This window comes from Aquarana catesbeiana, linkage group LG01 (assembly GCF_042186555.1).
Source record: "Aquarana catesbeiana isolate 2022-GZ linkage group LG01, ASM4218655v1, whole genome shotgun sequence".
In the NCBI taxonomy this organism is placed as follows: Eukaryota; Metazoa; Chordata; class Amphibia; order Anura; family Ranidae; genus Aquarana; species Aquarana catesbeiana.
In genome coordinates, this window is record NC_133324.1 from 650,966,643 (window position 1) to 650,994,624 (window position 27,982).

The 27,982-nt window shown below is 44.5% G+C and overlaps 1 protein-coding gene across 1 annotated transcript in view; it reads right to left on the minus strand.

Annotated features, from left to right (window-relative positions):
• Positions 1–1,701: 1,701 nt before the first annotated feature.
• Positions 1,702–27,982, minus strand: part of LOC141111289 (peptidoglycan recognition protein 1-like) — a 31,370-nt gene continuing 5,089 nt past the window's right edge. Inside the window, exons 2-5 of the mRNA XM_073603487.1 lie at positions 18,110–18,190; positions 7,236–7,437; positions 2,958–3,073; positions 1,702–2,109 (exon numbers count right to left, since the gene is read on the minus strand). Of these exons, the coding sequence (XP_073459588.1) occupies positions 1,931–2,109; positions 2,958–3,073; positions 7,236–7,437; positions 18,110–18,164 (552 nt within the window). The 5' untranslated portion in view covers positions 18,165–18,190 and the 3' untranslated portion in view covers positions 1,702–1,930. The remainder of the gene's footprint in view (positions 2,110–2,957; positions 3,074–7,235; positions 7,438–18,109; positions 18,191–27,982) is intronic.

Sequence of the window (27,982 nt, forward strand, 5' to 3'; positions counted from 1 at the left end):
AACAAAGAGTTCAAGGTTCACCAGGAACAAGAGACAAGACAAGGTTGTCCAAGGGAATAGGCAGGGAACTGTTCAACGTCTCAGGTGGCAGAGTGTCAGAAACCATGAATCAGACTGAGACAGAAGTACAGTTAAATCACACTAGTTTAATAATAAAAGTAAATAGAACAAACATAATCAAAACAAGTTCGGTAACCGGAACGGATAGTCAGACAAGCCTAGGGTTGCCACCTGTCCGAGATTCACCTGGACAGTCCAGGTTTTGAATCATTTGTCCGGGTTTCAGGCGGACCGAAACTTGGACACATTATTTAGTTTGGGTTGTGGCTCCCCAAGTAACCAAGATAGTCACACACACATCTGTTGCCGTCGGGGAGCTGCGGGCGGCTGTCTGGGGGCAGGTTTGGCATCGCTGGGAGGCACGGCAGTGATGTCAGCAAGAGCAATTTAACCACACCTACTGTTCGCTGCTGCACTCTATGGGCACCGCATTACTCTCCTTGGGGCACCCAAAGGTGTCCCAGGCCACTAAAGTGTCCGGGTTTGGCTTGAAGAAAAGGTGGCAACCCTAGACAAGCCAGAAAGTCAGGAAGCCAGGAATCAGCATTGTGGAACAGCAAGCAGGATCTGGAGCCCGAAGGAATGCAAATAAGTCTTTAACAGGAACGCAGGAGAAAGTCTCTGTGATGTTGACCAAGGGGAAAGCAGAGATCATCTGGGCTGGACAGCTTAAAGTGGATGTAAACCTAAAATTTTTTATTTTTTTTGTATATCATACTGTAGAGTATAAGATTTCCTATCATTTGAACCTAGTCTTGCCACACAGAGTTAATCCATCTCTGAGCAATCCTCTTTTATTGTTCAGTGAGAAAAATCTTGACAAACTGAGAAAAACTTTGTCAAATACTCCCCCTTGCTGTGAGTGACAGCCTAAGAGACATGCATTATTTTTTAATTCCCTCCCCCACTCCTTTCTTCAGCAGCTCTGTAAGGATTGGCTGTTCCACACCTCAGCATGATTTGGCATGCTGAAGTCATGTGGTTACTTTCCTGTCTTTTCACTGGATGTTAGAGATCATAGCAGAAGTTCAGTGTTAGAAATACACAGGGGAGTGTAGAGGTGGGCGGGGAGTCTACTGACATCACGACTCCACCCACCGAGCTCCAGACAACAGACCCACCCACAGAATATGCAGTTTTTCGGCTCTCTCATAACAGACAGAGGGGATACATTTGACAGGTAAAGATACATGCAGGAGGCATGTATATCCTTATAGATAACCACTATGGCAGTAGTTTAGAAAGGATGACATTGGGTTTACATCCACTTTAAGTAAGTAGGACTGACAAGCAGGATATCATCAACAGGTGAGTCACTGTGGAGAGATAGGTGCTGGCAATTAGCCGACAGCTGAGTGGCCAGCTCAGAGAAGGAAGGGCTGAGCCCAGCCCAGACACATAGCAAGAAGAGCTACAGCCAGACACTGCAGAGGTTGAGTTCCTGACAGGTGTTATTTTGGATGTTCCCCATGTAGAGTCTCGGTATGGTGCCACAGCTTTATTGTTTTGTTTAGGAGGGTCTTGAATTTGAGCAGCGAGGCTCTCCATCAATTTAATATATCCAATTCTGGTATGGAACTATTTAGGGACGGGGGTTCAAAAATAAGACATAGAATGAGAAAGTGTTTTTTTTTTAATTTTTTTATTGTTGTGCTTGCAAGGACAAATCAAAGCAGTGATTTTAATTAATCTGGACATGTTTCCCTTTCATGACGTGCCCGTGGCTGATTTCTGTAAGCAATTTTATTACACATATGCACATACACGTATGATCTTGGCCACTAAAGGCTAAAAGCCTTGTTTCAATTTATTTAGTTAAATTGCCTGTTGGGTTTTGTACAATAAGCATAGAGCATATTGTTGATCTGTCTCAAGCTTTAAAGTGAGGCCATCCTCGAATGACATTGTAGAGGCTATTTCCAGGACAGCTGGTTGGATTCACGTTTCGGTGACCACGTAGTCTATAATCTCTCTTGATGTATTTTCTGGCCACCCCACAACTGATAAGATTTCTGGCAGCCCTTAGGGCTGCACTGTTCGGGGCACGATCTGTACGGCGGAGACAAAGATAGTCATTAAAATCAATTGACAGCTTTAGTGGAGGAAGCAATTAAAGAATATGGCTTTAGAAAAGTTTGCTGGCTTGCTGTTATGTAGAAGTCATTCTCTTGCAATTAGATACAATTAGGTCCTACTCTGCTTCCTGACGGAAAGCCCCTTTATAAGTCAGCTTTTTAAATAGCACCCTTGCCCATGTGGCAAAACCTTTGCTCCTGGCAAGATTAGTCACAAGAGGTGATAATATGAAGGGATGCATAACCCCACCTCCTTATTTTAAAGGGTGGGCAGCCATATTGTCAGTGTGTTTTGGAGCTGGTTAGGAAAAGCTGATAGTTCTGGTTAGGCAGAGATAGCATACTGTATATTGCAATGGTGCAATGGTGTAACAGCAACAATGGTACTTGCTTGCTAGATGCTGCCTTCCCACCCTTTGCAGCCTTTATCATCGTTCAGTGATTTGTTGGGGTCTATCATTTTTTCAAATTTAATTTCTTGTTGGGTTTTAAAAATTATAGACAAAATACAAGGATTGCTGGGTGGGATCCGGCAAGTTCCCACTTATGCTGACTTTGAGCACATTGGCCGGTATGTAATCATCTACATATCATTATTACATTGTACAGGAAGGCCAGTAAGGGGACCAAAACAGAAAATCTGAGGAGACAATCAGGTCTGCCACCGGAACCCCCCTCCAGTAACAGGGTTTAATGACAAGTGGGCACCACTAAGGGATTTACCCAAACAAGCACAGCCTTATTCCTTTCTATTTAAAGGGACAGGCTACAGGAGCTGACTCTCTATTTGGTCCTCTAAAGATGATCTGCACCACCACTTACTTGTAAAGGTTCCCATGAAGCAAATACCAATGTTTTGGTTATAAGATTTAGCATGAGCTCCTTGAGTTGTCCACCCCCGACCTTCATACACAGTTCCATCCTCTCCAATGAGGAAGCTGTGGAAAATAATGAGAGATAATCAGTTACCAAAACAATAATCCATCATTTATTTAGTTACATCAAACGATATCTTAGATGAACTGTGAGGCCTTTGAAAACAAGAATGGGAGAACATATCAAGGACTCAAATATTCCACAAATGACTCATCCCTCTAATGTCTGTAGGCATTTTTTGAACCAGCACGGGCAAGATTATACTTTATTCTATTAAATTAAAAGGGGTTGAAGTAAAAGCCAGATTTTTGTCTAAGTAACCTTTCTGGATTTACCATCTGGGTATTAGAATTCCAGAAGGTCTCAAATATTTTCTATTGTATGTATTTTAGTATAAAGAGATTTACTCATTTAGAATTATATGGGAAGTTTTAAGCTATCAAAAGGATCTGTTAAAAAAAAAAAAAGCTATCGAATGGATGTTGATTCATCTTATTTTGGATTTATGTTTGTGGTGTGGAAAGTACACCTCCATTGGAGAGCAGATTGATCCCAGAAAGAGGGATTCAGGGAAAGTGTTCTGTAGCTGATCAAATTTTGGTAGATTCCCAATGAAGTAGCCGAAATGTGCTTATTCAGCAGCCCTGTCAACTGCCTCCTGATCCAATATCCTTTGATTAAAAGTAGTCAGGTGGAAAATTGTCAGCCCAATAACAGTGTCATGGTTATGCAATAGTGTTGTCTATCAGCTTACCTGTTCCCATGTGTTCATCTCTAAAGACCAGCTGACTCTCACCTGACTGCTTTTATTAACTCTCCTCTAGCACGGCTCCACCCCAGCTCATATCAGAGAACTCTATATTAAACTCTGCACTGCAGGTCAGCCCTGCTGATCAACCTTTGTGTGTTTGGCTTCCTGTTCCTGCCTGCCGTGTGCTCTATGTTTGTTTCTGTTACCGACTTTGGCGTGTTCTCTACTATTCCTGTCTGCTCATGACCCTGACCTCTGGCGTGTCCCCGACTATCCCTGTTTGCCTGTGACCCTGAACCTTGGCGTGTACTCTGTTGTCCTTGTCTGCTTGTGGCCCTGACCTTGGCTTATTCTTTACTATCCCTATCCTCCTGTTACCTACTGTGGGTGTGAGCTGGGGGACCCTGGGGGCCGCGACCTGGAGCCAGTTGCAGCCCAGTCCATTCTCACCTCTAGAGGCTCTGGTGAACACCTGCTGGCTCTTAGACTCCGCGCCCCAGGGAATCCTACGCTCTAGCCCCGGTGGGATCAGTGTTTGTGTCCCAGCGGCCCTGCCTTCCTTACCACCCGGACTCCCATCCGCAGCAGTCAGCCGTAGGGTCCACTGCCTTGTGGTGCACTCCTGATCCCAACGGTGTGCATCTGTCACCCTGCCTCTAGGTGACCTGACAAACAGCTTCATCCAATCTGATGCAGTCGCTGTTTGGCTATTTTGACAGCCGGCAGCGCTGGCTGTTAAAATAGATGACTGCACCGAAAGTAATACAAAGTGGGCATACATTTTTGTATTAGCTTACATAGGTCATTCTCATTTTACATGTTGGTAGAGTAACTCTTCCTCTATATTAGCTCTTCTTCTTTTTAACTGCAGGTACAGTGCCTTTAAAAAGTATTCATACCCCTTGAAATTTTCCACATTTTTTCATGTTACAACCAAAAACTTTAATGTATTTTATTGGGATTTTATGTAATAGACCAACACAAAGTGGCACATAAATGTGAAATGGAAGGAAAATGACAAATGGTTTTCAAAATTTTTTACAAATAAATATGTGAAAAGTGTGGTGTACATTTGTATTTAGCCTCCTTTACTCTGATACCCCAACTAAAATCTAGTGGAACCAATTGCCTTCAGAAGTCACCTAATTATGAAAAATGGAGTCCACCTGTGTGTAATTTAATCTCAGTATAAATACAGCTGTTCTGTGAAGTCCTCAGAGGTTTGTTAGAGAACCTTAGTGAACAAACAGCATCATGAAGGCCAAGGAGCACGTCAGACAGGTCAGGGATAAAGTTGTGTTTAAAACAGGGTTAGGTTATAAAAAAATATCCCAAGCTTTGAACATCTCACGGAGCACTGTTCAATCCATCATCCAAAAATGGAAAGAGTATGGCACAACTGCAAACCTACCAAGACATGGCCGTCCACCTAAACTGACAGGCTGGGCAAGGAGAGCATTCATCAGAGAGGCAGCCAAGAGGTCCATGGTAACTCTGGAGGAGCTGCAGAGGAGCTGCAGATATCCACAGCTCAGGTGGGAGAATCTGTCCACAGGACAACTATTAGTTGTGCTCTCCACAAATACTGGTCTTTATGGAAGAGTAGCAAGAAGAAAGCCATTGTTGAAACAAATCCATAAGAAGTCCTGTATGCAGTTTGTGAGAAGCCATGTGGGGGACACAGCAAAGATGTGGAAGAAGGTGCACTGGTCAGATGAGACCACAATTTAACTTTTTGGCCTAAAAACAAAAAGCTATGTGTGGCGGAAAACTAACACTGCACATCAGCCTGAACACACCATCCCCACCGTGAAACATGGTGGTGGCAGCAACATGTTGTGGGGATGCTTTTCTTCAGCAGGGACAGGGTAGCTGGTCAGAGTTGATGGGAAGATGAATGGAGCCAAATACAGGGCAATCTTAGAAGAAAACCTGTTAGAGTCTGCAAAAGACTTGAGACTGGGGCGGAGGTTCACCTTCCAGCAGGACAAGGACCCTAAACATAAAGCCAGAGCTACAATGGAATGGTTTAGATCAAAGCTTAGAATGACCCAGTCAAAGTCCAGATCTAAATCCAGTTGAGAATCTGTGGCAAGACTTGAAAATTGCTGTTCACAGACGCTCTCCATCCAATCTGACAGAACTTGAGATATTTGCAAAGAAGAATGGGCAAAAATGTCCCTCTCTAGATGTACAAAGCTGGTAGAGACATCCCCAAAAAGACTTGTAGCTGTAATTGCAGTGAAAGGTGGTTCTACAAAGTATTGAATCAGGGGGGCTGAATACAAATACACGCCACACTTTTCACATATTTATTTTTAAAAAAAAGTTTGCAAACCATTTATCATTTTTTTACACTTCACAATTATGTGCCACTGTGTGTTGGTCTATCACATAACATGACAAAATGTGGAAAATTGAAAGGGGTATGAATACTTTTTCAAGGCACTGTAAATAATAGATGCCAAGCAGAAGCAATGTGAAGTCATTGAGTTCTTGATGAATGAGGGGTGCAGGCTGTCCACAGTCCACAGAAGGCTACAGAATGTTTATTATGAGAATACACAGTTTCTTCATCCATTTGTGTGCATTGCTCTTGTCAATGGTGTCATCTCTGTAAACATTCTGTAGCTTTCTGTGGATGTCGGACAGCCTGCACCCCTACTTCGCTAAGAACTCAATGATAGCGCATTGCTTTAGCTTGGAATCCATTATTTACCTGCAGTGAAAAAGAAGAAGACCTAATATAGAGGGAGAGTTACTCTACCAAGATGTGAAATTTGAATGATCTATGTAAGTTAATAAAAAAGTTAGGCCCACTTTAGAAAAAAAAAGTTAGGCCCGCTTTTATTACTTTTGGTACAGCCCTCTACAACAGCCATAGTGGGAGATTCATTCATCTTCCCCGTATACACGGTTCGATTCAGCATTAATGGGCAACTTGGGTACAACCAGTCTGCCGGATTTGCTTGTAATTTTCGCAAGCTGTTGCTATAGCCGCTAACGATATTCACTGTCTTCTCCTGGTGGGGAAGGCTTCCCCCGCCAGGAGAAGACAATTACTGATTCCCCTGTCAGCTCTGCTTGTGTTGATGGGGGAATAGTGCAAATTTCTTTCCTGCAACCCGTGTTTGCAGGAAAGAAATTTGCACTGTGTATGGCCAGCCTAAGTTAGGTGTATGGCGAGCTTAACACATTTCCTGGACTAGGATGACTATACTGCTCCTCAATAGATACACTACTATAAATAAGTGTTACCACTCAAGGACCGAAAAGTTTTACTGGCAGGCTTACCATGTGAAAATAAAAGGAAAAAGAGCCTTACGGAAGACCAATGCAGCCACCACATCTAAAGATGGGTAAGCTGTAATATATACATTTTAGTTCTTCGTATAAGGTATGCTATGATGTACTAGCTCAATATGGCTCCCTGCTATCTCCTTCTATTTAGCCTTCCCATATATGTTTCTTACTTGTATCCAATGTCACACCATTTTCTGGTGTTCATGTGAAAGTGTTGTATGTTCCTCATTTGAGCGTTGCATGAATTTCGGTTGGAGCAGAAAGCTCCGGCGGTGTGGTGGATGATTACGCCCGGCACTGGAGTACTCAGTCTTGTTGTACATGAAGATCTCCTGGCTGCCCACTGGGAGCGGCTTACAATAGATGGGCATCCTGCGAAGAAAAGTAGAAAAAAGTTCTTGTTGGCAATAAAAATATACAATTACCAGTTCTAGTTAAAGTGGGGTTCCACCCAAAAAAACAAACATACCTGAAAAATTCCAAAAACAAAAAAACATTTGGATATTTTTTTTTTTTTTACTTACCTCTAAATGCCTGTTGCTAGGTGGTCCCTCGTAGTCTGCCTCTTCCTTTGCCTGGGCTGGTGACATCACTTCCGCCTCGGCACAGGAAGGGCTCCGCTCTGTTCCCTCCCTCCTGTCAATCATCTGGGACCCATTACAGGTCCCAGGTGATTTAGCGGCCAATCATGGCACGCGGCGCCGCTCGCGCATACGCAGTGGGTGCCAGGTTGTGAAGCCACAGCCCAGCGCCCACAGTTGAAATGCCGGCGCCGACGAGCGGAGGGGGGGACGAGCGGGGCTTCGTACCCCCGCATCGCTGGACCCAGGGACAGTTAAGTGTCCAATTAAAAGTCAGCAGCTGCAGTATTTGTAGCTGCTGACTTTTAATTTTTTTTTTTTTTTTAATGGACTCCCTGGGTGGAACCCCACTTTAACCAAAGCATCCTAAAACAAATGCTATAGTTCAAAATAAAATGGTGGAGGAGGATGAATCTGTAAGTTGGTTAGATGCACATAATTTGTTATTTTAAAGGGTTAATTCATTTTTACCCCCCAAAAAAACAACAACTGCCTATACAGGTAAGGAGTGTAGGTAAATGGCTTATAATGTCCTATAGCTGTAGGCCATTTAACCTACTGTACCTCCTGAAGCCTGGCCCAAAAACTCCCAGAGATGGCATACCCAATGTCCTGCCTTGTCGCCAGGATGTTGCTGATTCAAACCCCCCTTGCATGCACTCTCTCTCTACCTGTGGCAGCAGCTCTGAGCTCAGCAATGCTTCAACTGAAGAAATAGTGGACCACACCTATGCATGGGTTTGTGAGTTTGCTCCTGTCTTGTTGGGGGTGAACAGTAATAGTTGAGAGTGTCTTAGCAACATCCTAGCAACAAGGCAGGACAGGATGGTGTCATTTCTGGGTGTTTTTTGGCCAGACATCGGGAGATATGTAAATGGTCCACACCAATAGGGGGCCTACACCTATAGGGCACTGTTTACCTTTAGTTAAAACTGCAAAGTTTGTTTTTATCTACAATTCCCCCGTACCTACACAGGCAGTTTTTTGGTAAAGGTGAACTAACCCTTTAAGTGACCCTGTCACCACTTGTAAACAAAGCCCACTCTGTGAAAAAAAATCCATCTTGTTTGAGGCAAAGTTTGAAATCCACACATAAGTATGAATGTTCTTCATTTACAGTGTAAGCTTTGATTACATCTGACCTGGGTCACTTTAAAAGTTGGCATCCAATGCATCCCCTTCTTCTAGGCTTCAGATAATACATTCTTCCCGACACCAGAATGCTGCTTCTCCAAGCTACCTCTGCATGGCGTCCCAGTGTGTCAGGAACATTGTTTAGGGGACTCGCTCCTTGGGACAGAACATTATCACCTGAAGCCCTGAAGATGAGAATCTGGAAACCATTAAAAAGCAATGGCTAAAAAAACTTTCATTAAAAAATATATATATTTAAAGCTCAATTCAACTAAAGCCTCGTACACACGATCGGACTTTCCGACAACAAAACCGTGGAATTTTGTCCGAAGGGCGTTGGCTCAAACTTGTCTTGCATACACACGGTCACACAAATGTTGGCCAACAATTACAAACGTAGTGCCGTACTAGATGTACTACGTGTATTTTCAGCTCTTTAGCGCCACCCTTTGGGCTCCTTCTGCTACTTTTGTGTTAGTAGAAGTTTGGTGAGTGTTGATTCGCGCTTTTCTTTTCGCGTTTTTCATTTATCGCTTTTCATTTAGTGCATTTCAGTTAGTTTCTGAACGGCCGTTCGTCAACCAGACATGTTGTGGAATCGGAGGAGATAACGTTTTATTTATTATTAGCCTTGGAGTTATTGCTTCAGCATTATTTTTTTGGTTGAATAATGATTTGATTTGGTAAATTTTCTATATTTTTGGATGCAGAGAATGCAATTTTTGGTTATTTTCTATTGGCAGATAGCATGTCTATTTTTTTTTTTTTTTTTAATGCACAATAGAAAAAATGTGTAGAATAATACTTGGCTATGTGTTTTACTTCAAATGACAGTTTGGAAGTAGGCAGTTACATTTAAAAAAAATATAATGTAAAATTAACAAGGGACACCAACATAGTTGTATCTTTGATCTTAAAAACTACGGGATAATGGTGTTGTGGTAACTTGCACCAAATAAAAAGAAAAAAAAAGCATAATAATATTATTCTTGATATCACTAGAAAAAAAAAGCCTTTGAAAATTCATTTGCAAAAACTCCATCAGTATCACCAGCAAAGCAGCTTCATTATTATCCCATTAAAGAAGAAGAGAATTGTGCGCTGCATTTCGAGATTTCATAATTTGCTGCTTCACGAATGTTAATTCTCTATTACAAACATTAGTGCATAATGCTTCCAGATCCTTGGTTAACACTTCTATCATAGAAGCAAATTACAAAGTTCTACTAAGAAGGTATATGGTCTAAGATGGTGTATTATAACTTCCTATAATACAGGAGCCTCTCCATTGTGTTTTAGAGGTTGTAGACATGAGGGGACTCATAGGCGTGCCCACGGGGTGTGCCGGGTGTGCCCAGGCACACCCTAATCATCCCTGTGCTCTCACTGCTAGTGCTAGTTGTGACTGCTGCGAGCCTGCGACATTGTCTGTGTAACTCATGTCACCACTGGGCAAGCAAAAACATCTGTGTGCTGCGAGTGGGAGGTGATTAAGCAGGGACTAGGGAGTCGCCGGGACCACAGCCGCGGAGTAATCCAGCCGCATATTCCGATGGGTCTTCTATAGTTCCGGCTGCAGGTCCCACAGGTGGTGGCGGAGTGATATACATCTGCACTCCGCCCACCCACAGCCTCCTCTCTCGGAGGCTCAGCCTGGATATCGACAGGCGGGTGGCTCAGTGAGGTGAGCAGTGAGACAGCACTGAGCAGGGCAGGCAGCCAGACAGACACACGATGGACCAAAAAAAAAAAAGCAACTCGATATGAACTCTGCTGACTTGTCAGCAAGAAAGTAAGTGTGCATTTATTTATTTATATATATATAAGGAGCCAGTATCCTGCAGCGGGGGAGAAGAAGAGAAGTTCTCTCTGAGAGTTTCTGCTGATGAAGAAGAGAGATTCTGGCAACCAACTCGGTCCAGCCCTGCCCCCTCCCTTCAGAGCAGGAGGAGGGGGGGTTGAGGGGGGAATTGTTATCATTCTTTGTGACTGTGTGTGATGATTGAGTGAGGGCCGGTGCCAGCATTACACAGTGAGAGAGAATAGTGTGTCCCCTCCATGTGTCCTCCTGTCACACTGTCTGTCCTCCTTATGTTAGTCTGCTCCCTCCTCTTGTTATCCTGCCAACCTCCTGTCACACTGCCCAGGTATCCCCCTCCTGTAATACTGCCCAGGTACTCCCCTCCTGTCACACTGCCCAGGTACCCCCCTCCTGTAGTACTGCCCAGGTACCCCCCTCCTGTAATACTGCACAGGTACCCCCCTCCTGTAATACTGCCCAGGTACTCCCCTCCTGTCCAACTGCCCAGGTACCCCCCTCCTGTAATACTGCACAGGTACCCCCCTCCTGTAATACTGCACAGGTACCCCCCTCCTGTAATACTGCCTAGATACCCCCTCCTGTCACACTGCCCAGGTACCCCCCTCCTGTAATACTGCCCAGGTACCCCCCTCCTGTAATACTGCACAGGTACCCCCCTCCTGTAATACTGCACAGGTACCCCCCTCCTGTAATACTGCCCAGGTACCCCCCTCCTGTAATACTGCCCAGGTACCCCCCTCCTGTAATACTGCCTAGATACCCCCTCCTGTCACACTGCCCAGGTACCCCCCTCCTGTAGTACTGCCCAGGTACCCCCCTCCTGTAGTACTGCCCAGGTACCCCCCTCCTGTAATACTGCCCAGGTACCCCCTCCTGTAATACTGCCCAGGTACCCCCTCCTGTAATACTGCCTAGATACCCCCTCCTGTCACACTGCCCAGGTACCCCCCTCCTGTAACACTGCCCAGGTACCCCCCTCCTGTAATACTGCCTAGATACCCCCTCCTGTCACACTGCCCAGGTACCCCCCTCCTGTAACACTGCCCAGATACCCCCCCTCCTGTCACACTGCCCAGATACCCCCCTCCTGTCACACTGCCCAGGTACCCCCCTTTCTGTAATACTGCCCAGGTACCCACGCCTGTAATACTGCCCAGATACCCCCCTCCTGTCACATTGCCCAGGTACCCCCTACTCCTGTAATACTGCCCAGGTAAACCCTCTCCTGTAATATTGCCCAGATACCCCCCCTCCTGTCACACTGCCCAGGTGCCCCCCCACTCCTGTAATACTGCCCAGATACCCCCCTCCTGTAATACTGCCCAGGTACCCCCCCTGCAATACTGCCCAGATATCCCCCCTTCTGTCACATTGCCCAGGTACCCCCCTCTCCTGTCACAATACACAGGTACCCTCCCCCTGTCACAATGCCCGCCTCCTATCACAATTCTAGGTCCCCCTCTCCAATTACAATGCAAAGGTGCCATCTGTGTCCTAGCAAAGAGTCACTTGAGTTCCTGTGCCCCACCCTTGGTGTAAGCTGTGTGTTCAGCTCATACTGCACACTGGAACAGTGCTTGCAGAGCACCGGCATTCATTTGAATTTGTCACTGTCAGTGGGTACTACACCTACTAAAACCAACAGAGAGTGTAATTGAATCTGCGGCATGTAAATGTATAAAAAAATAAAAAATAAAAAGTGTGTGTGTGTGTATATATATTTAATATGCGTACACACACGCATGTGTGTTTAAGCTTCGGTTAAGGGTGCACACCTAATGCAACAGGCAGCGCACGCCTATGAGGGGACTAGTTAAATAACGGCAAATAAAACGCGTCAAAATAACGCATGCGGTAAATCAATTGTGAAAGTTCAATTTGCTAAGAATTTAGCGTTAAATAACGAATGTGGTATTTTTTTAAACTGTTCGGTAACTACCGCATTTTCTCATGCAGTAATTTATCGCACGTTTCTGTGGTTAAGAGTTGTTAAGGTAATTTCCTTATGATATTTTACTCTTTCTTTTGCAAAAAACAATCTTTTAATCTAAGATTTACAGTACTCTGTATTTGAAGGCATTGCAATTTGAACTACCTTGGTAATCCAAGCCCCTTTACTAAATCCATCATGTCATACATTCATAGAAACATGATTTTTTTTTTTTGTAAATGTATGGTCTACTAGAGTTATTGAAAATGCTCTTTTCTATGTTTTTGGCCCAATTCTGTGCTGTCGCATATGTTTATATTGTGGAAACTAAAGAAAACAGGACTAAATTTTTTTTTATAATTTTTTTTTTTTAATATCTTTATTTATTTTTCATGTTCCTATTCAGGTTTAACTTGTAATGGTGTATATAACCAAAAGTAATACACTGGACACTTCAGGAGGTCACTTCTAGCTGGAGTAATACTCCATTGTTGCACTTTTGTAAACGTTTACTTAAAAAATTTTTTTTTTTTTTTTTAAAGTTCTTGATGTTTTATTTTCAGCAGATGTTAGCATTTAATTTGCACTGCACATCATGCCTTTTTGATTTAATAAAAAAATAAAATAAAAATACTTGTGTATTTGTGATGTTTAATGCCACATTTTTGTGTGTTCACTGCTGGTGCCAACTTTCTGTGGGTCCTCTGTGGGTGGAATTAGACCCCTTTCTGAGGGTAGTATTGCCCCCCCTTTCTGTGGGTGGAATAATATCCCTTCCTGGGGGTGTTTTGTGGGTTGAATTAGGATCTCAGTGGGTGGAATGCCCCTTCCTGAGGGTTTGAATAGGCCCCTATTTCTGGTACCGCACTGGTTACCGCCACCAAAAGGGTTAAATATTGCACTTTTTTTAGTTCCTGTTTTGTTTGTGAATTGTACTTAACAGATTACCGCACAATTTTATCGTAAAAAAAAAAAAAAAAAATTAGCACAATTTAATTCCCGCATATCAGTCCCAACTTAGGGGCGATTTCAGAGACATCTGTGCGGGTTGCTGCACAGATGTCTATGGAAATCGCACCCTGAACTCGCCAAAAGTAGTACAGAAACTACTTTTAGGAATCGGTGCGGCGCCGCAAATGTGGCTTTGCACCGATTCAAGCGGTGCCACTGCCGTAACTTTCCGCCAATTTGGCACGTGATTGACTTGTCAAATCGCATGCCAAATCGCTCCAATGGGAACCTAGGCTAAAGGCAAAACTATCCTGGATCATGATTAATGAGCATCTTTCAGCCATTTTAAATGATAAGGTTAAATAATTTGAAAGATCCTGGGAACCGTGGATTACCGTATTTATCGGAGTATAACACGCACCGGCGTATAACACGCACCCCAATTTAGGAGGGAATTTTAAGGGAAAAAAAACTTTTAGGAGGGAAGTTGAAGGAAAAAAAACTTACATTTAAATGCCCATCATTGCAGCCTTCTCAGTGCAGCCTTGCCCCAGTGCAGGCATGTCAGTGCAGGCATGTCAGTGCAGGCATGTCAGTGCAGCCTTGTCAGTGCAGCCTTGTCAGTGCAGCCTTTCCCGGTGCAGCCATGTCAGTGCAGCCATGTCAGTGCAGCCATGTCAGTGCAGCCTTCCCCAGTGCAGCCTTCCCCAGTGCAGCCTTGTCAGTGCAGCCTTGTCAGTGCAGCCTTCCCCAGTGCAGCCTTCCCCAGTGCAGCCTTCCCCAGTGCAGCCTTCGTCAGTGCAGCCTTCCCCAGTGCAGCCTTGTCAGTGCAGCCTTCCCCAGTGCAGCCTTCCCCAGTGCAGCCTCGCATCCTGTGATCCCGGACCCCTGCCATCCTGTCTTTCAAAATCGCCGACCGCAATTTGAAAATGGCGCCGCCGGCGCCGAAATACACAGAGCCGGTCCTCGGCTCTTCTCGGGCGGCTCTCTTTTACTTTCGGCTCCACTCGTAGTCCCGAGCGGAGCTATCCGAACCTAGCCGAGTACACTCGGCTAGGTTCGGGCGGCGCTCGAGTGAAGACGAAAGTGGCCGAGAAGAGCCGAGGACCGGCACTGTGTATTTCGGCGCCGGTGGCGCCATTTTCAAATCACGGTCGGCGATTTTGAAAATCTGGCAGCTCCGGATCGCAGGGGATCGGCGTATAACACGCACCCGCGATTTTCCCCTGATTTTAAGGGGAAAAAAGTGCGTGTTATACGCCGATAAATACAGTAAATATCATATTGATGACTCCAGGGCTATTTCCATTAAAGAATTGCCCCTGGACTGCAACAATTGGCACACAGTACTTTTTAATCTTTAAACCTTTTTCTTTCTTATCTTTTCTTTCCTATTTTCCTATTCCTTTTTTGTATGATCAGTGGCGGCCGCTCATACAGGGCGCAGGGGCGCCACCCCCCTAACTCATGCACCCGGACCCTAATCTACATGCAGGGCGCCGGACGCATGAATTTCAATGTTTTTTTTGTAAGCACATGATTAGAGCTTGAGGCTTTAATTGGCTTCAAAAAGAGTGGGCTTGGGGCGCAGAGCACTGCGGCCGGAGCTCACCCAGTTGTGTGACATTAGTGAATTAATGTTCACTAATGTCTTCCTGCTTCTCCTCCTGGCCAATCAGGAAGCTGGTCCTAAGACCCGATTGGCTGTGATTCCTAAGTCCTGATTGGCCGAGAGGAGAAGCGACCACCGGGGCTCAGGAGGAGACTGGGGGGGGGGGGGGGGCGCTGAAGCCGCAACCTGGATGGGGTAAGTGTGGGACTGGCGGGGGGCCTGGCAGGTGATGTGCAATCAAAGCGGCGATCGATGGATCAAACGATGGAGGGGGTTAAGCGTTGGCAGCCCCCCCAAGAAAAGTGAGCAGCAGCCGCCACTGTGTATGATCATTCCTTTGGTCTCATAAGGTCTCTGTTGGACCCATCGAAATTTCTACTTACCGTAATAGGATGACAAACCCATCCTTCTTTGAATAAAAGATAAACAAGACACTATATCTAAGACCCCTTTCACACTGAAGCAGTTTTCAGGCATTTTAGTGCTAGAAATAGCGCCTGTAAAGTGCCTAAAAACTGCCTTCCATGCCACCTGAATGTGAAAGCCCGAGTGATTTCACACTGGGTGGCGTGCTTGCGGGACATTAGAAAAAGTCCTGCAAGCAGCATCTTTGGGGCAGTTTGGGAGTGCTGTATACAGCGCTTCCAAAACGCCCCTGCCCATGGCATGGGTCAGCGCTTCCAAAGCGCCTAAAAAGTGCTTTACCGCGAACGCACGGGCTGCCCCAGTGTGAAAGGGGTCTTAAGAGATATCTAAAGGTTCGTTTTTTTTTTAAACAAACATGTCATACCTACCTCCTCTGCAGTTTGTTTTGCACAGAGTGGCCCCAATCCTCCTCTTCTGAGGTCCCTCAGCGGCGCTCCTGGCTCCTCCTCTTCTTGAGTGCCTCTTTGGAGAGCCGCTCTCCCTCGGGGCACTCGTGTGAACGCGCTCCCATGCCCTGCTGCTGAGTCTATTGACATAGACTCGGCCCCGTCCCCTGGCTCCCGTGTCATTCGATCTGATTGACAGCAGTGGGAGCCAATGGCTGCGCTGCTATGAATCTATCCAATCAGGATAGACTGACGGAGGGGTTTGTGGGGGCTGGGGGTTGTATTACGATTTGACCGTCCCCCCCCCCCCCCCCCCCCAAGAAAATAACCACCGGCAGCCACTGGTGTGCACAATTATTAGGCAACTTGCATTTTTGAGGATTCATTTAATTATTGAACATCTACAGTGTTCTTGATCAATCCAACATGTTAATAAGCCTCAAACCTGAATATTTAACCACTTCAATACCGGCACTTTTGTCCCTTCCTGCCCAAGCCAATGTTTAGCTTTCAGTGCTGTCGCAATTTGAATGACAATTGCGCGGTCATGCTACACTGTACTCAAACAAATTTTTTATCATTTTGCTCCCACAAATTGAGCTTTCTTTTGGTGGTATTTGATCACTGCTGGGGTTTTTATTTTTTTTGCGCAACAAATAAAAAAAGACCGAAAATTTAGGAAAAAAAAAAGTTTTTCTTTGTTTCTGTTATAAAATTTTGTAAATAAATAAGTTTTCTCCTTCACTGACAGGCACTGATGAGGCTGCAATAATGGGCACTGATAAGGTGGCACTGATGGGCACTGATGAGGTGGCACCAATGAGTTGGCACTGATGAGGTGGCACTGATGGGCACTGATAGGTGGCACTGATGGGCACTGATAGATGGCACTGATGGGCACTGATAGGTGGCACTGGTATGCAGCACTGATGGGCATTGATAGGCGGCACTGATGGGCACTGATAGGCAGCACTGATGGGTACTTATGGGTGGCACTGATAGGTGGCACAGGTGGGCACTGATTGACACTGATAGGTGGGCACGGATGGGCACTGATAGGTGGCACTGATGGACACTGATGGGTGGCACTGATGGACACTGATAGATGGCACTGCTGGGCATCACTGACGAGGAGACATCTGGCAGGCACTGACTGACTGGCACTGACTGGCATTATTTGGGCACTTACTGGCATCCCTGGCGGTCTAGGATGGCATCCCTGGTCATCCATCTGTTGTGGGCATCCCTGGTGGTCCTGGTGGTGTCCCTGGTGGTCCAGTGTGGGCATCCGTGGGGGGCTGCGCTGATAAACAATCAGCGCAGACCCCCCCTGTCAGGAGAGCCGCCGATCGGCTCTCCTCTACTCGCGCCTGTCAGACGCGAGGGAGGACAAGCCGATCAACGGCTTTTCCTGTTTACACCGTGATCAGCCATGATTGGACAGGGTTAATCACGTGGTAAAGAGCCTCCTTCAGAGGCTCTTTACCGAGATCCGTGTAGCACCGCATCACCGATCGCCGCGACGCACGCCCCCAGGGGCACGCATCGGCTGTTATCCTGCTGGACGTCATATGACGCCCAGTCAGGATAACTGAACCACTTCCCGGCCGTCATTCTGCTATAGGCCGGGCGGGAAGTGGTTAAGAAAGTAAAAGTGAGATTTTGCCCATTTTAGGAGAATATCTATGTGTGCACACTTATTGGGCAACTACTAGTGTGCAGAATTATGCAACTAAATGAAAAATGAAAATTTCTCCCATCTCACTCTTTATTTTCATCTGTTAAAGTGAAAATAAAAAACAAATAAACTCAAAATTTACAAATAAACATTTCTGACAGTTAAAAAAAAAATCAGTGACCAATATAGCCGCCCTTCTTTTCAGCGAGCCTTCCATTCATGAAGTCTCCCAGTTTCTTGGTCTAATGACAATTAACTTTTTGTGCAGCAGCAACCACAGCCTCCCGGACACTGTTCAGAGAGGTGTACTGTTTTCCTTCACCATAAATCTCCCGTTTAAGAAAGGCCCACAAGTTCTCAATGGGGTTTAGGTGAGGAAGAGGGCCATGTCATTATTCTTTCATCTTTAGGGCCTTTACTGGAGTACTTTGATGCATGCAATGCGCATTGACCTACAGAAATATCATGGTCTTCTTGGAAGATGCAGACTTTTTCCTATACCACTAAAACTACTGAGTGCTTACCCAGAGCATTTTCAGCTTCCCAAAGAACCAAGAGAAGGATGAGCCAACGGATCATGATGACACCAGGATACAGAGATAATGCTGAAAAAAAGCATGCAAAAAATCCAATCTGATATACAATTATAAGAACACAAAGTGCAAAATTTCCTTTGCTATATACAGTAACTGGAGCGACACAGCATGGGAACGTTGACTTCAACCCCAGGGATCATTCATACTTATATGCTATAGATGCACTTTCCCACATCCGCAACTGACCTGCATTATATTACCAAAAGTATTGGGACGCCTACCTTTACACACACATGAACTTTAAAGGCATCCCAGTCTAAGGCCCCATACACACTATTAGATTTTCTGCAGATTTTTGTCTTCAGATTTACCAAAACCATGTAGGGCAAGGGCCTGCCTGGTTGCATACAAATTGAAACTCATATTATATGGTTTTGGTAAATCTGAAGACAAAATTTGCAAAAAATCTAATAGTGTGTATGGGGGCCTTAGTCCGTAGGGTTCAATATTGAGTTGGCCCACCCTTTGTAGCTATAACATCTTCAACTCTTCTGGGAAGGCTGTCCACAAGGTTTAGGAGTGTGTCTATGGGAACGTTTGACCATTCTTCCAGAAGCACATTTATGAGGTCAGGCACTGATGTTGGACAAGAAGACCCTGGCTTGCAGTCTCCACTCTAATTCATCCCCAAGGTGTTCTGTCAGGTTGAGATCAGGACTCTGTGCAGGCCAGTCAAGTTCCTCCACCCCAACTCGCTTATCCATGTCTTTATGGACCTTGCTTTGTGCACTAGTCGAAATCATTTGGTGGAGGGGGGATTATGGGGTGGGGTTTTTTTCAGGGGTTGGGCTTGGCCCCTTAGTTCCAATGAAGGGAACTCTTAAGGCGTCAGCATACCAAGACATTTTGGACAATTTCATGCTTCCAACTTTGTGGGAACAGTTTGGCGATGGCCCCTTTCTGTTCCAACATGACTGTACACCAGTGTACAAACAAGGTCCATAAAGACATGGATGAGCGTGTTTGGGGTGGAGGAACTTGACTGGCCTGCCCCAAGTCGTGTATTGCAAACGCGCTTAGGCGCGCCAAGTGTTTGGGCATTCATTCCATTGGGCAGAATATTAATTTATTATGGCCGGTGGCATAACTAGAACTTTCAGAGCCGGTGCAAGAAACATAAAGGGCCCCCCTGAACCCCGGTTGGGTCCTTCCCTCCGAGACCTGTGGCGGAACGTTAGGGCCCAGTCGTAAGTTCAACCTTTGTGATCTTGGTAGTTTTCGCCACTGGTGTCAGTAGTTTTTTTATTTTTTACTATTTTAAAAAAAAAACCTCTACACTATAATTTTTTAAATTATTTTTTACAATTTTATTAGAAGCCCTGTTGGGGGGCTTTGGTGAGATATCAGGGGTCTAAACAGATGTTCTGCTTTTAAGACAGAGAAAAGAGAATGAGGACACAGCCCTTAATCTCCATCTCTGCAGCCTCAGCTGCACAGAATGAATTGAACTGAGACACAAACTGAGACATAGTAAACACAGTTTACTATGTTTCAGTTATGAATGGATAGAGTAAATGTGTCATCCCAACCTTCCCAGCTCTCCATCCTGACATATCTGCTGCAGCAGCCAGCAGGAGAGGGGGGAAATCTGGCAGAGCTGCCAGTAACGAGGGGGGCTGAGAAAGAGCTCAGGGAGGTTGGAGAGCACATGGGGGGCAGCAGAAAAAAGCTGAATAGGAGGAGTGGGGCAGGGCAGGGCAGCTTCATATTGAGGAACTGATCTCTCCCTTTTGCTCCTGCTAAATGCCTGCGGGAGAGAGAGGAAGAGAAGCTTTATGAGGGAAGGGAGGTGGGGAAGTCTGGATTTTCCAATTAGTGTATACAGTTGTGCTCATAAGTTTACACACCCTGGCAAAATTTATGATTTCTTGGCCATTTTTCAGAGAATATGAATGATAACACAAAAACATTTCTTTCACTCATGGTTAGTTTTTGGCTGAAGCCATTTATTATCAATCAACTGTGTTTACTCTTTTTTAAATCATAATGGCAACAGAAACTACCCAAATGACTCTGATCAAAAGTTTAGATACCCCAGTTCTTAATACCGTGTATTGCCCCCTTTAACATCAATGACAGCTTGAAGTCTTTTGTGGTATTTATGGATGAGGTTTTTTATCTTCTCAGATGGTAAAGCTGCCCATTCCTCTTGGCAAAAAGCCTCCAGTTCCTGTAAATTCTCGGGCTGTCTTGCATGAACTGCACGTTTGAGATCTCCCCAGAGTGGCTCAATGATATTGAGGTCAGGAGACTGAAATAGCCTCTCCAGAACCTTCACTTTATTCTGCTGTAGCCAATGACAGGTTGACTTGGCCTTGTGTTTTGGATCATTGTCATGTTGAAATGTCCAAGTTTTTGTGTTATCATTCATATTCTCTGAAAAATGGCCAAGAAATCATAAATTCTGCCAGGGTATATAAACTTATGAGTACAACTGTATATAAGCGCTCAAATTCTACAGGGAGCTGTGATTACCCAATCTGTCTTTCTGAATTTACAATGTCTATAGTTGCCAACGGCCATGGATTGTTAAAAGCTGTCCCGAACCGTCTTTGTACCGGGCTGCGTCCCAGAACCCAAGGCTGGTCATGGACAGTCAGCAGAGTAGTGCTAGTAAGTTGGAGTGAAAAAGTGTGGCGCTAATGGGTGGTGGGACTCCTGTTGCTAAAACAGGTAGAAAAAGTGGTTAGGAGAGAGTGAAAACTCCTTTAGTGTAAAAGTGTTTGTAAGGTATACATAAAAATATATATTGGGTAATAAACACAGTACAAGTGAAAACCCAGTGTGTGTTAAAGAATATAAAAAACTCAGTAAAAAAGAAAATTTAAAAGAAACTAGTTAAGAAACAATCAAATATATATGGTACAGCAAATACATATCAATGCACGGTGAGCTGAGTGTGTTAATCCACAGAATTGGAGTTCAATGGAGGTGGCAGACCAGAAAAAGAACACCGGTATCCCCAAGGGGAAAAAAATAAAAAAATAAAAAAATATATATATACAGAGGAACTCAAAAGTCTTTTAAATGGCAAGATGGGATAGTCTCATTCAATCCCACAGGTAATTAGATGTGAACTGTCTTCTCAAGAGGTAACCTGAGGGTTATTGGGAAAGAACCCGACCAATGTGTTGGATCTTGGCTCAAATGGATAATTCCCACCAGGAGAAAGGCAGAAGCAAAAAGCAAGAGAATGCCCTTACCAGATCCGGTGGACTCACGGGCCGTAGCGGTGAGTCAAACGAGCCTATACCGTTAAACGGTGTGGGGTAAAGGTGTGTGGGAGAACTTGTAAACCATCTTGTCAGCAGTCCTCATACGAAGCACCGATTTGGAGTCCGGGGTCCCCAGGGTATGGTTCCGATCAGCAGATCACCGTTTCCTCAGAAAACCATCATATGTGCAAATAGGCAAAAAAGGAAAAAAAAAGGAAGAAAACTCCACATAGTGTAAATCCTTGATTAGCAAAGAGCATAAAAGCACTTTATTTAGGGAGTGTACTCCGAAAAAATGTTGTTACAGGCAAGGGGCGGTAAAAACTCGGCCCAAAATAAATTAAAAACCGGCATAAAAGTAATAAAAACAGGCGCAGTGGATAGTGGTGGGGTATAAACATAGAATCCGACGCGTTTCGCCTCCCAAGGCTTCTGCTGGGGTATGAATAAGCCCCCCACACACAACTGCGCTTTATATACAGAGAGATTGGAGTGTAACAGCTGATCGGCGCTGTTACACGGGATAACTTCCGGGTTCGGCAGCGTCATCCGTGACACACCGGTCACATGACTTTTTGTGGCCAATCACAGGCTAGAGAGGATGGTTAGAAGCCAAGCCTCACTCCTGACCACCTATAGACAGAGAAGCAATCCCATTCGTCATATGTGACGGTCACCTGATGTGGCAATGAGGATGGGACGCTCTAAAGTGTCAAGGAGAAGAGGAAGTAAAAGCCTAATGGATAGAGGCGTGGAACGCACAACACGGCGGCGATCCACGCTGATAGTAATTGTTTGTAATAAACTGATGTGATCCCGATCCCGGAAGTGTTCCCAGCATATTAGCAAATGGGCATATAGAAATAAAGGTGTATATCCAATAGGTGTTTACTAACAAATCTTAGTGAGTACACATGTAAGAGTATAACAGCAATATATATGACATTTTCTAGGAATTGAAAGAAGTATAAAGAGAGATGTAAAGGGAATTATACCTAATAGGGAAATAGGGGAGTATACAACAGAGACTCATAAGGGAATCAATGGAAAGAAGGTGCATGTACTTGGTATGTACTGTGCACCTTAATTCTATTGAGTTAAAAGATTCCTTAATGGACTAGAGACTAGGGAATTCGAGGAACTCTTTATCCTATCTAAACAAGATAACAGGGTGGAAAAGTGAAAATGTTTATTTGATCTAGCAAGAATAGACGCTCATTTAAAGCCCCATAGGGAGTTTGAGAACATAGTAAGGGAGAAAGTCAAATGTTCAAAAAATATTAATAAAATGACAGCAATCTAGTGACATTTATGAAAATAGATAGTCCAAGGAGGTGTTGTGTAATTCATAGAGTTGCCAAAGGAGGGGGGAGGGGGGGTGGTGTATCAACGCCTAAGACTGATTTATAAAGGCGTTGATATCCCACTCCACGTTCAATCCATATGGCACATAACATTTCATGAGATGTATCCAAAAAACTTCAAGCTTGGAGACACCCCTTGTGTTTGGTTCCCCCCTCCAATGTGGAACAAATTTGTCAATAATTTGAAACTTTGTTCCAGATGGATTCTGATTATGGTGAAGTAAATAGTGTTTGGGAACACTATGATTGGTGCGTCCTTTTAGTATAGCTGTGATGTGTTCGTTCACTCGTATGGAGAAATTGCGTTTGGTACGTCCTATGTATTGCTTACCACAAGGGCAGGTAATAAGGTAAACGATAAATTTTGTGGTGCATGTTGCAAATTGTTTCATCTTAAATTCCTTCCCAGTGGAAGATGATGAGAAGGTTTCAATTTTGCGAGATTTGCAAACATTGAGTTTGCATACTGTACATTTCCTGCAGGGGAAAAAACCCTTAAGGTCATGAAAGAAAGATGGCGTCTTCGGAGGGTCGACAACTCCTGGTGCAATTCTGCCACCTATTGATGGTGCTCCTTTATATATCACTCCAGCTTGGTCGGGAAGTAATGGGCCCAGTATTCGATCATTTTTCAAAACCTTCCAATGTCTGGAAATGATATTCTTTATCTGCTTGTGTTGGATAGAATAGTTGGTGAGGAAGGCCCATCTATGTTTAGCATCAAGAGGTTTTTTTGGTTGTTCCACTAGTAGTGAGGAGCGGTCAATGCGTGCTATTTTCTGTATCTCCTGGTCGATTAATCCTCCATCGTAGCCCTTTTCTTGGAATCTACATTTAATAGTTTCTGCCTGTCTGAAGAAATCCGGCAAGAGAGAACAGTTACGTCTGATTCTCATCAGTTGGCTTCGAGGTACCGATTTCAGCCATGCTGTATGGTGACAGCTGTCAGTCGGGATGTACCCGTTGCGGTCGGTGGCCTTGAAGAAGGTTTTCGTTTCCATTTGACCGTTGACAGCTGTGATTTCCAAGTCTAGGAAATGTATTACAGACGTGCTAGCTTCGTATGACAAGTGTATGCCTACCTCATTCGCATTTAGGGCTAGCATAAAGCGATTGAGGGAATCCATGGAGCCTCTCCATAGGAGGAGGATGTCGTCGATATATCTGGCCCAAAAGACTAGCTGTAATGGTCTCTGGGCGCCGACGACATCCTCCTCCCACTTGGCCATAAAGATATTAGCCAGGCTGGGGGCAAATTTAGCCCCCATGGCTACTCCCTTCGTCTGTAAGTAGTACTGTCAAGAACGACTATCCCTCCGCCCTTATCCTGTGACCCTTACCAAGAATCCCCCTTCCCATTCTGGGAATAGAGGACGAAATAACAGGGGAAAAGGCAGGGGTAACAGAGATCGTTCCGTCCACTATGAGGACTATAGACAGGACTACTCCCCCCGAAGACGCAACACAAGTCGAAACGAATACCAATATTATCAACCCTACCCGCAAAGAACCCCGATTAATACAAGAAATAGATTCTCACCTCTTAGAGATGAACGACCGAACGATTACCGCAATTCTCAATACCGTTATGAACACGGAGATAGAGACTACCCTGACAGGTCACCTTTTAATTACAACCAGGCCAAACCACAACCTCTGTACCAGGGGGGTTTTCACAGAGAACAGGAATACCCCATACGAAACCTAGAACAAAACGCGGCACCCGAGGGGGGAGGCGTTCCAATAAAGAGAAAAAGGGTTTAAAAGACAGTGGCATCTTCAATCTAAGCAAAGCTGACTTCTCCCCAGCGGAACTCAACGTTCTTAACAAAGGTTTAAAATTTGCCCCCCCTAAAACACTAAGCAAATTCTCTACTTTTATAGATGTACATAAGTTTGTACGCAAACTTAATGTACAAAGATATATTGCGTCCAATCCGAGTAGGCCCTCACATCTTCTCACTAACTCCCATTCAGTTCACTCGGGATTAGCGAATCCGTCTCTTTTCAACCCTCCAGCTCCTATAGCTCCTTCTATTAAGGTATTCCGTGATCTAGTATTGGAAGATCTAGAGGGACTCCCAAAGAAGAAATATTATTCTGACCCCAATATCAAAATCGGCCTGAGGTCTCTTTGCGAACGCAAAGAGCTTGTTATCCGCCCGGCGGATAAGGGCGGAGGGATAGTCGTTCTTGACAGTAAAGATTATCATGCTGAGATGACAAGGATCCTAAGCGACACAGAAACGTACCTTCCCCTTAGATCCAATCCCACTACAAGCTTTAAAAGAAGACTAATAGACCTGATTGATACTGGCTTCCAGCTTGGCATACTAGACAAAAAAGAAAAACATTTTTTGGTCCCGGTAGCTCCGCGTATCCCCATAATGTACTATTTGCCCAAAGTACACAAGAACATTACTCAACCTCCTGGTCGCCCAATTATAAGCGGAATCAACTCCGTGACCTCCCGCATAGGGAAATACATTGATCACTATTTACAACCCATAGTAAAATCACTACCATCTTTTCTGAAAGACACTCGAGATACTATTAACAAATTACAACAAATCACGTACACTAACGATCTTATACTAGTAACCGCAGACGTTACTTCCCTATACACCATCATCCCCCATGATTTAGGTATAGGTGCAGTTGAACTCTTTTTATCGAGAGAAAAGAACATCCCATTGACACAAAAAAGGTTTATCATAGATTTGCTATATTTTGCCACCAAGTCAAATTACTTTTGGTACGACAACCGTTACTACTTACAGACGAAGGGAGTAGCCATGGGGGCTAAATTTGCCCCCAGCCTGGCTAATATCTTTATGGCCAAGTGGGAGGAGGATGTCGTCGGCGCCCAGAGACCATTACAGCTAGTCTTTTGGGCCAGATATATCGACGACATCCTCCTCCTATGGAGAGGCTCCATGGATTCCCTCAATCGCTTTATGCTAGCCCTAAATGCGAATGAGGTAGGCATACACTTGTCATACGAAGCTAGCCCGTCTGTAATACATTTCCTAGACTTGGAAATCACAGCTGTCAACGGTCAATTGGAAACGAAAACCTTCTTCAAGGCCACCGACCGCAACGGGTACATCCCGACTGACAGCTGTCACCACACAGCATGGCTGAAATCGGTACCTCGAAGCCAACTGATGAGAATCAGACGTAACTGTTCTCTCTTGCCGGATTTCTTCAGACAGGCAGAAACTATTAAATGTAGATTCCAAGAAAAGGGCTACGATGGAGGATTAATCGACCAGGAGATACAGAAAATAGCACGCATTGACCGCTCCTCACTACTAGTGGAACAACCAAAAAAACCTCTTGATGCTAAACATAGATGGGCCTTCCTCACCAACTATTCTATCCAACACAAGCAGATAAAGAATATCATTTCCAGACATTGGAAGGTTTTGAAAAATGATCGAATACTGGGCCCATTACTTCCCGACCAAGCTGGAGTGATATATAAAGGAGCACCATCAATAGGTGGCAAAATTGCACCAGGAGTTGTCGACCCTCCGAAGACGCCATCTTTCTTTCATGACCTTAAGGGTTTTTTCCCCTGCAGGAAATGTACAGTATGCAAACTCAATGTTTGCAAATCTCGCAAAATTGAAACCTTCTCATCATCTTCCACTGGGAAGGAATTTAAGATGAAACAATTTGCAACATGCACCACAAAATTTATCGTTTACCTTATTACCTGCCCTTGTGGTAAGCAATACATAGGACGTACCAAACGCAATTTCTCCATACGAGTGAACGAACACATCACAGCTATACTAAAAGGACGCACCAATCATAGTGTTCCCAAACACTATTTACTTCACCATAATCAGAATCCATCTGGAACAAAGTTTCAAATTATTGACAAATTTGTTCCACATTGGAGGGGGGAACCAAACACAAGGGGTGTCTCCAAGCTTGAAGTTTTTTGGATACATCTCATGAAATGTTATGTGCCATATGGATTGAACGTGGAGTGGGATATCAACGCCTTTATAAATCAGTCTTAGGCGTTGATACACCACCCCCCCTCCCCCCTCCTTTGGCAACTCTATGAATTACACAACACCTCCTTGGACTATCTATTTTCATAAATGTCACTAGATTGCTGTCATTTTATTAATATTTTTTGAACATTTGACTTTCTCCCTTACTATGTTCTCAAACTCCCTATGGGGCTTTAAATGAGCGTCTATTCTTGCTAGATCAAATAAACATTTTCACTTTTCCACCCTGTTATCTTGTTTAGATAGGATAAAGAGTTCCTCGAATTCCCTAGTCTCTAGTCCATTAAGGAATCTTTTAACTCAATAGAATTAAGGTGCACAGTACATACCAAGTACATGCACCTTCTTTCCATTGATTCCCTTATGAGTCTCTGTTGTATACTCCCCTATTTCCCTATTAGGTATAATTCCCTTTACATCTCTCTTTATACTTCTTTCAATTCCTAGAAAATGTCATATATATTGCTGTTATACTCTTACATGTGTACTCACTAAGATTTGTTAGTAAACACCTATTGGATATACACCTTTATTTCTATATGCCCATTTGCTAATATGCTGGGAACACTTCCGGGATCGGGATCACATCAGTTTATTACAAACAATTACTATCAGCGTGGATCGCCGCCGTGTTGTGCGTTCCACGCCTCTATCCATTAGGCTTTTACTTCCTCTTCTCCTTGACACGCACTTTAGAGCGTCCCATCGTCATTGCCACATCAGGTGACCGTCACATATGACGAATGGGATTGCTTCTCTGTCTATAGGTGGTCAGGAGTGAGGCTTGGCTTCTAACCATCCTCTCTAGCCTGTGATTGGCCACAAAAAGTCATGTGACCGGTGTGTCACGGATGACGCTGCCGAACCCGGAAGTTATCCCGTGTAACAGCGCCGATCAGCTGTTACACTCCAATCTCTCTGTATATAAAGCGCAGTTGTGTGTGGGGGGCTTATTCATACCCCAGCAGAAGCCTTGGGAGGCGAAACGCGTCGGGTTCTATGTTTATACCCCACCACTATCCACTGCGCCTGTTTTTATTACTTTTATGCCGGTTTTTAATTTATTTTGGGCCGAGTTTTTACCGCCCCTTGCCTGTAACAACATTTTTTCGGAGTACACTCCCTAAATAAAGTGCTTTTATGCTCTTTGCTAATCAAGGATTTACACTATGTGGAGTTTTCTTCCTTTTT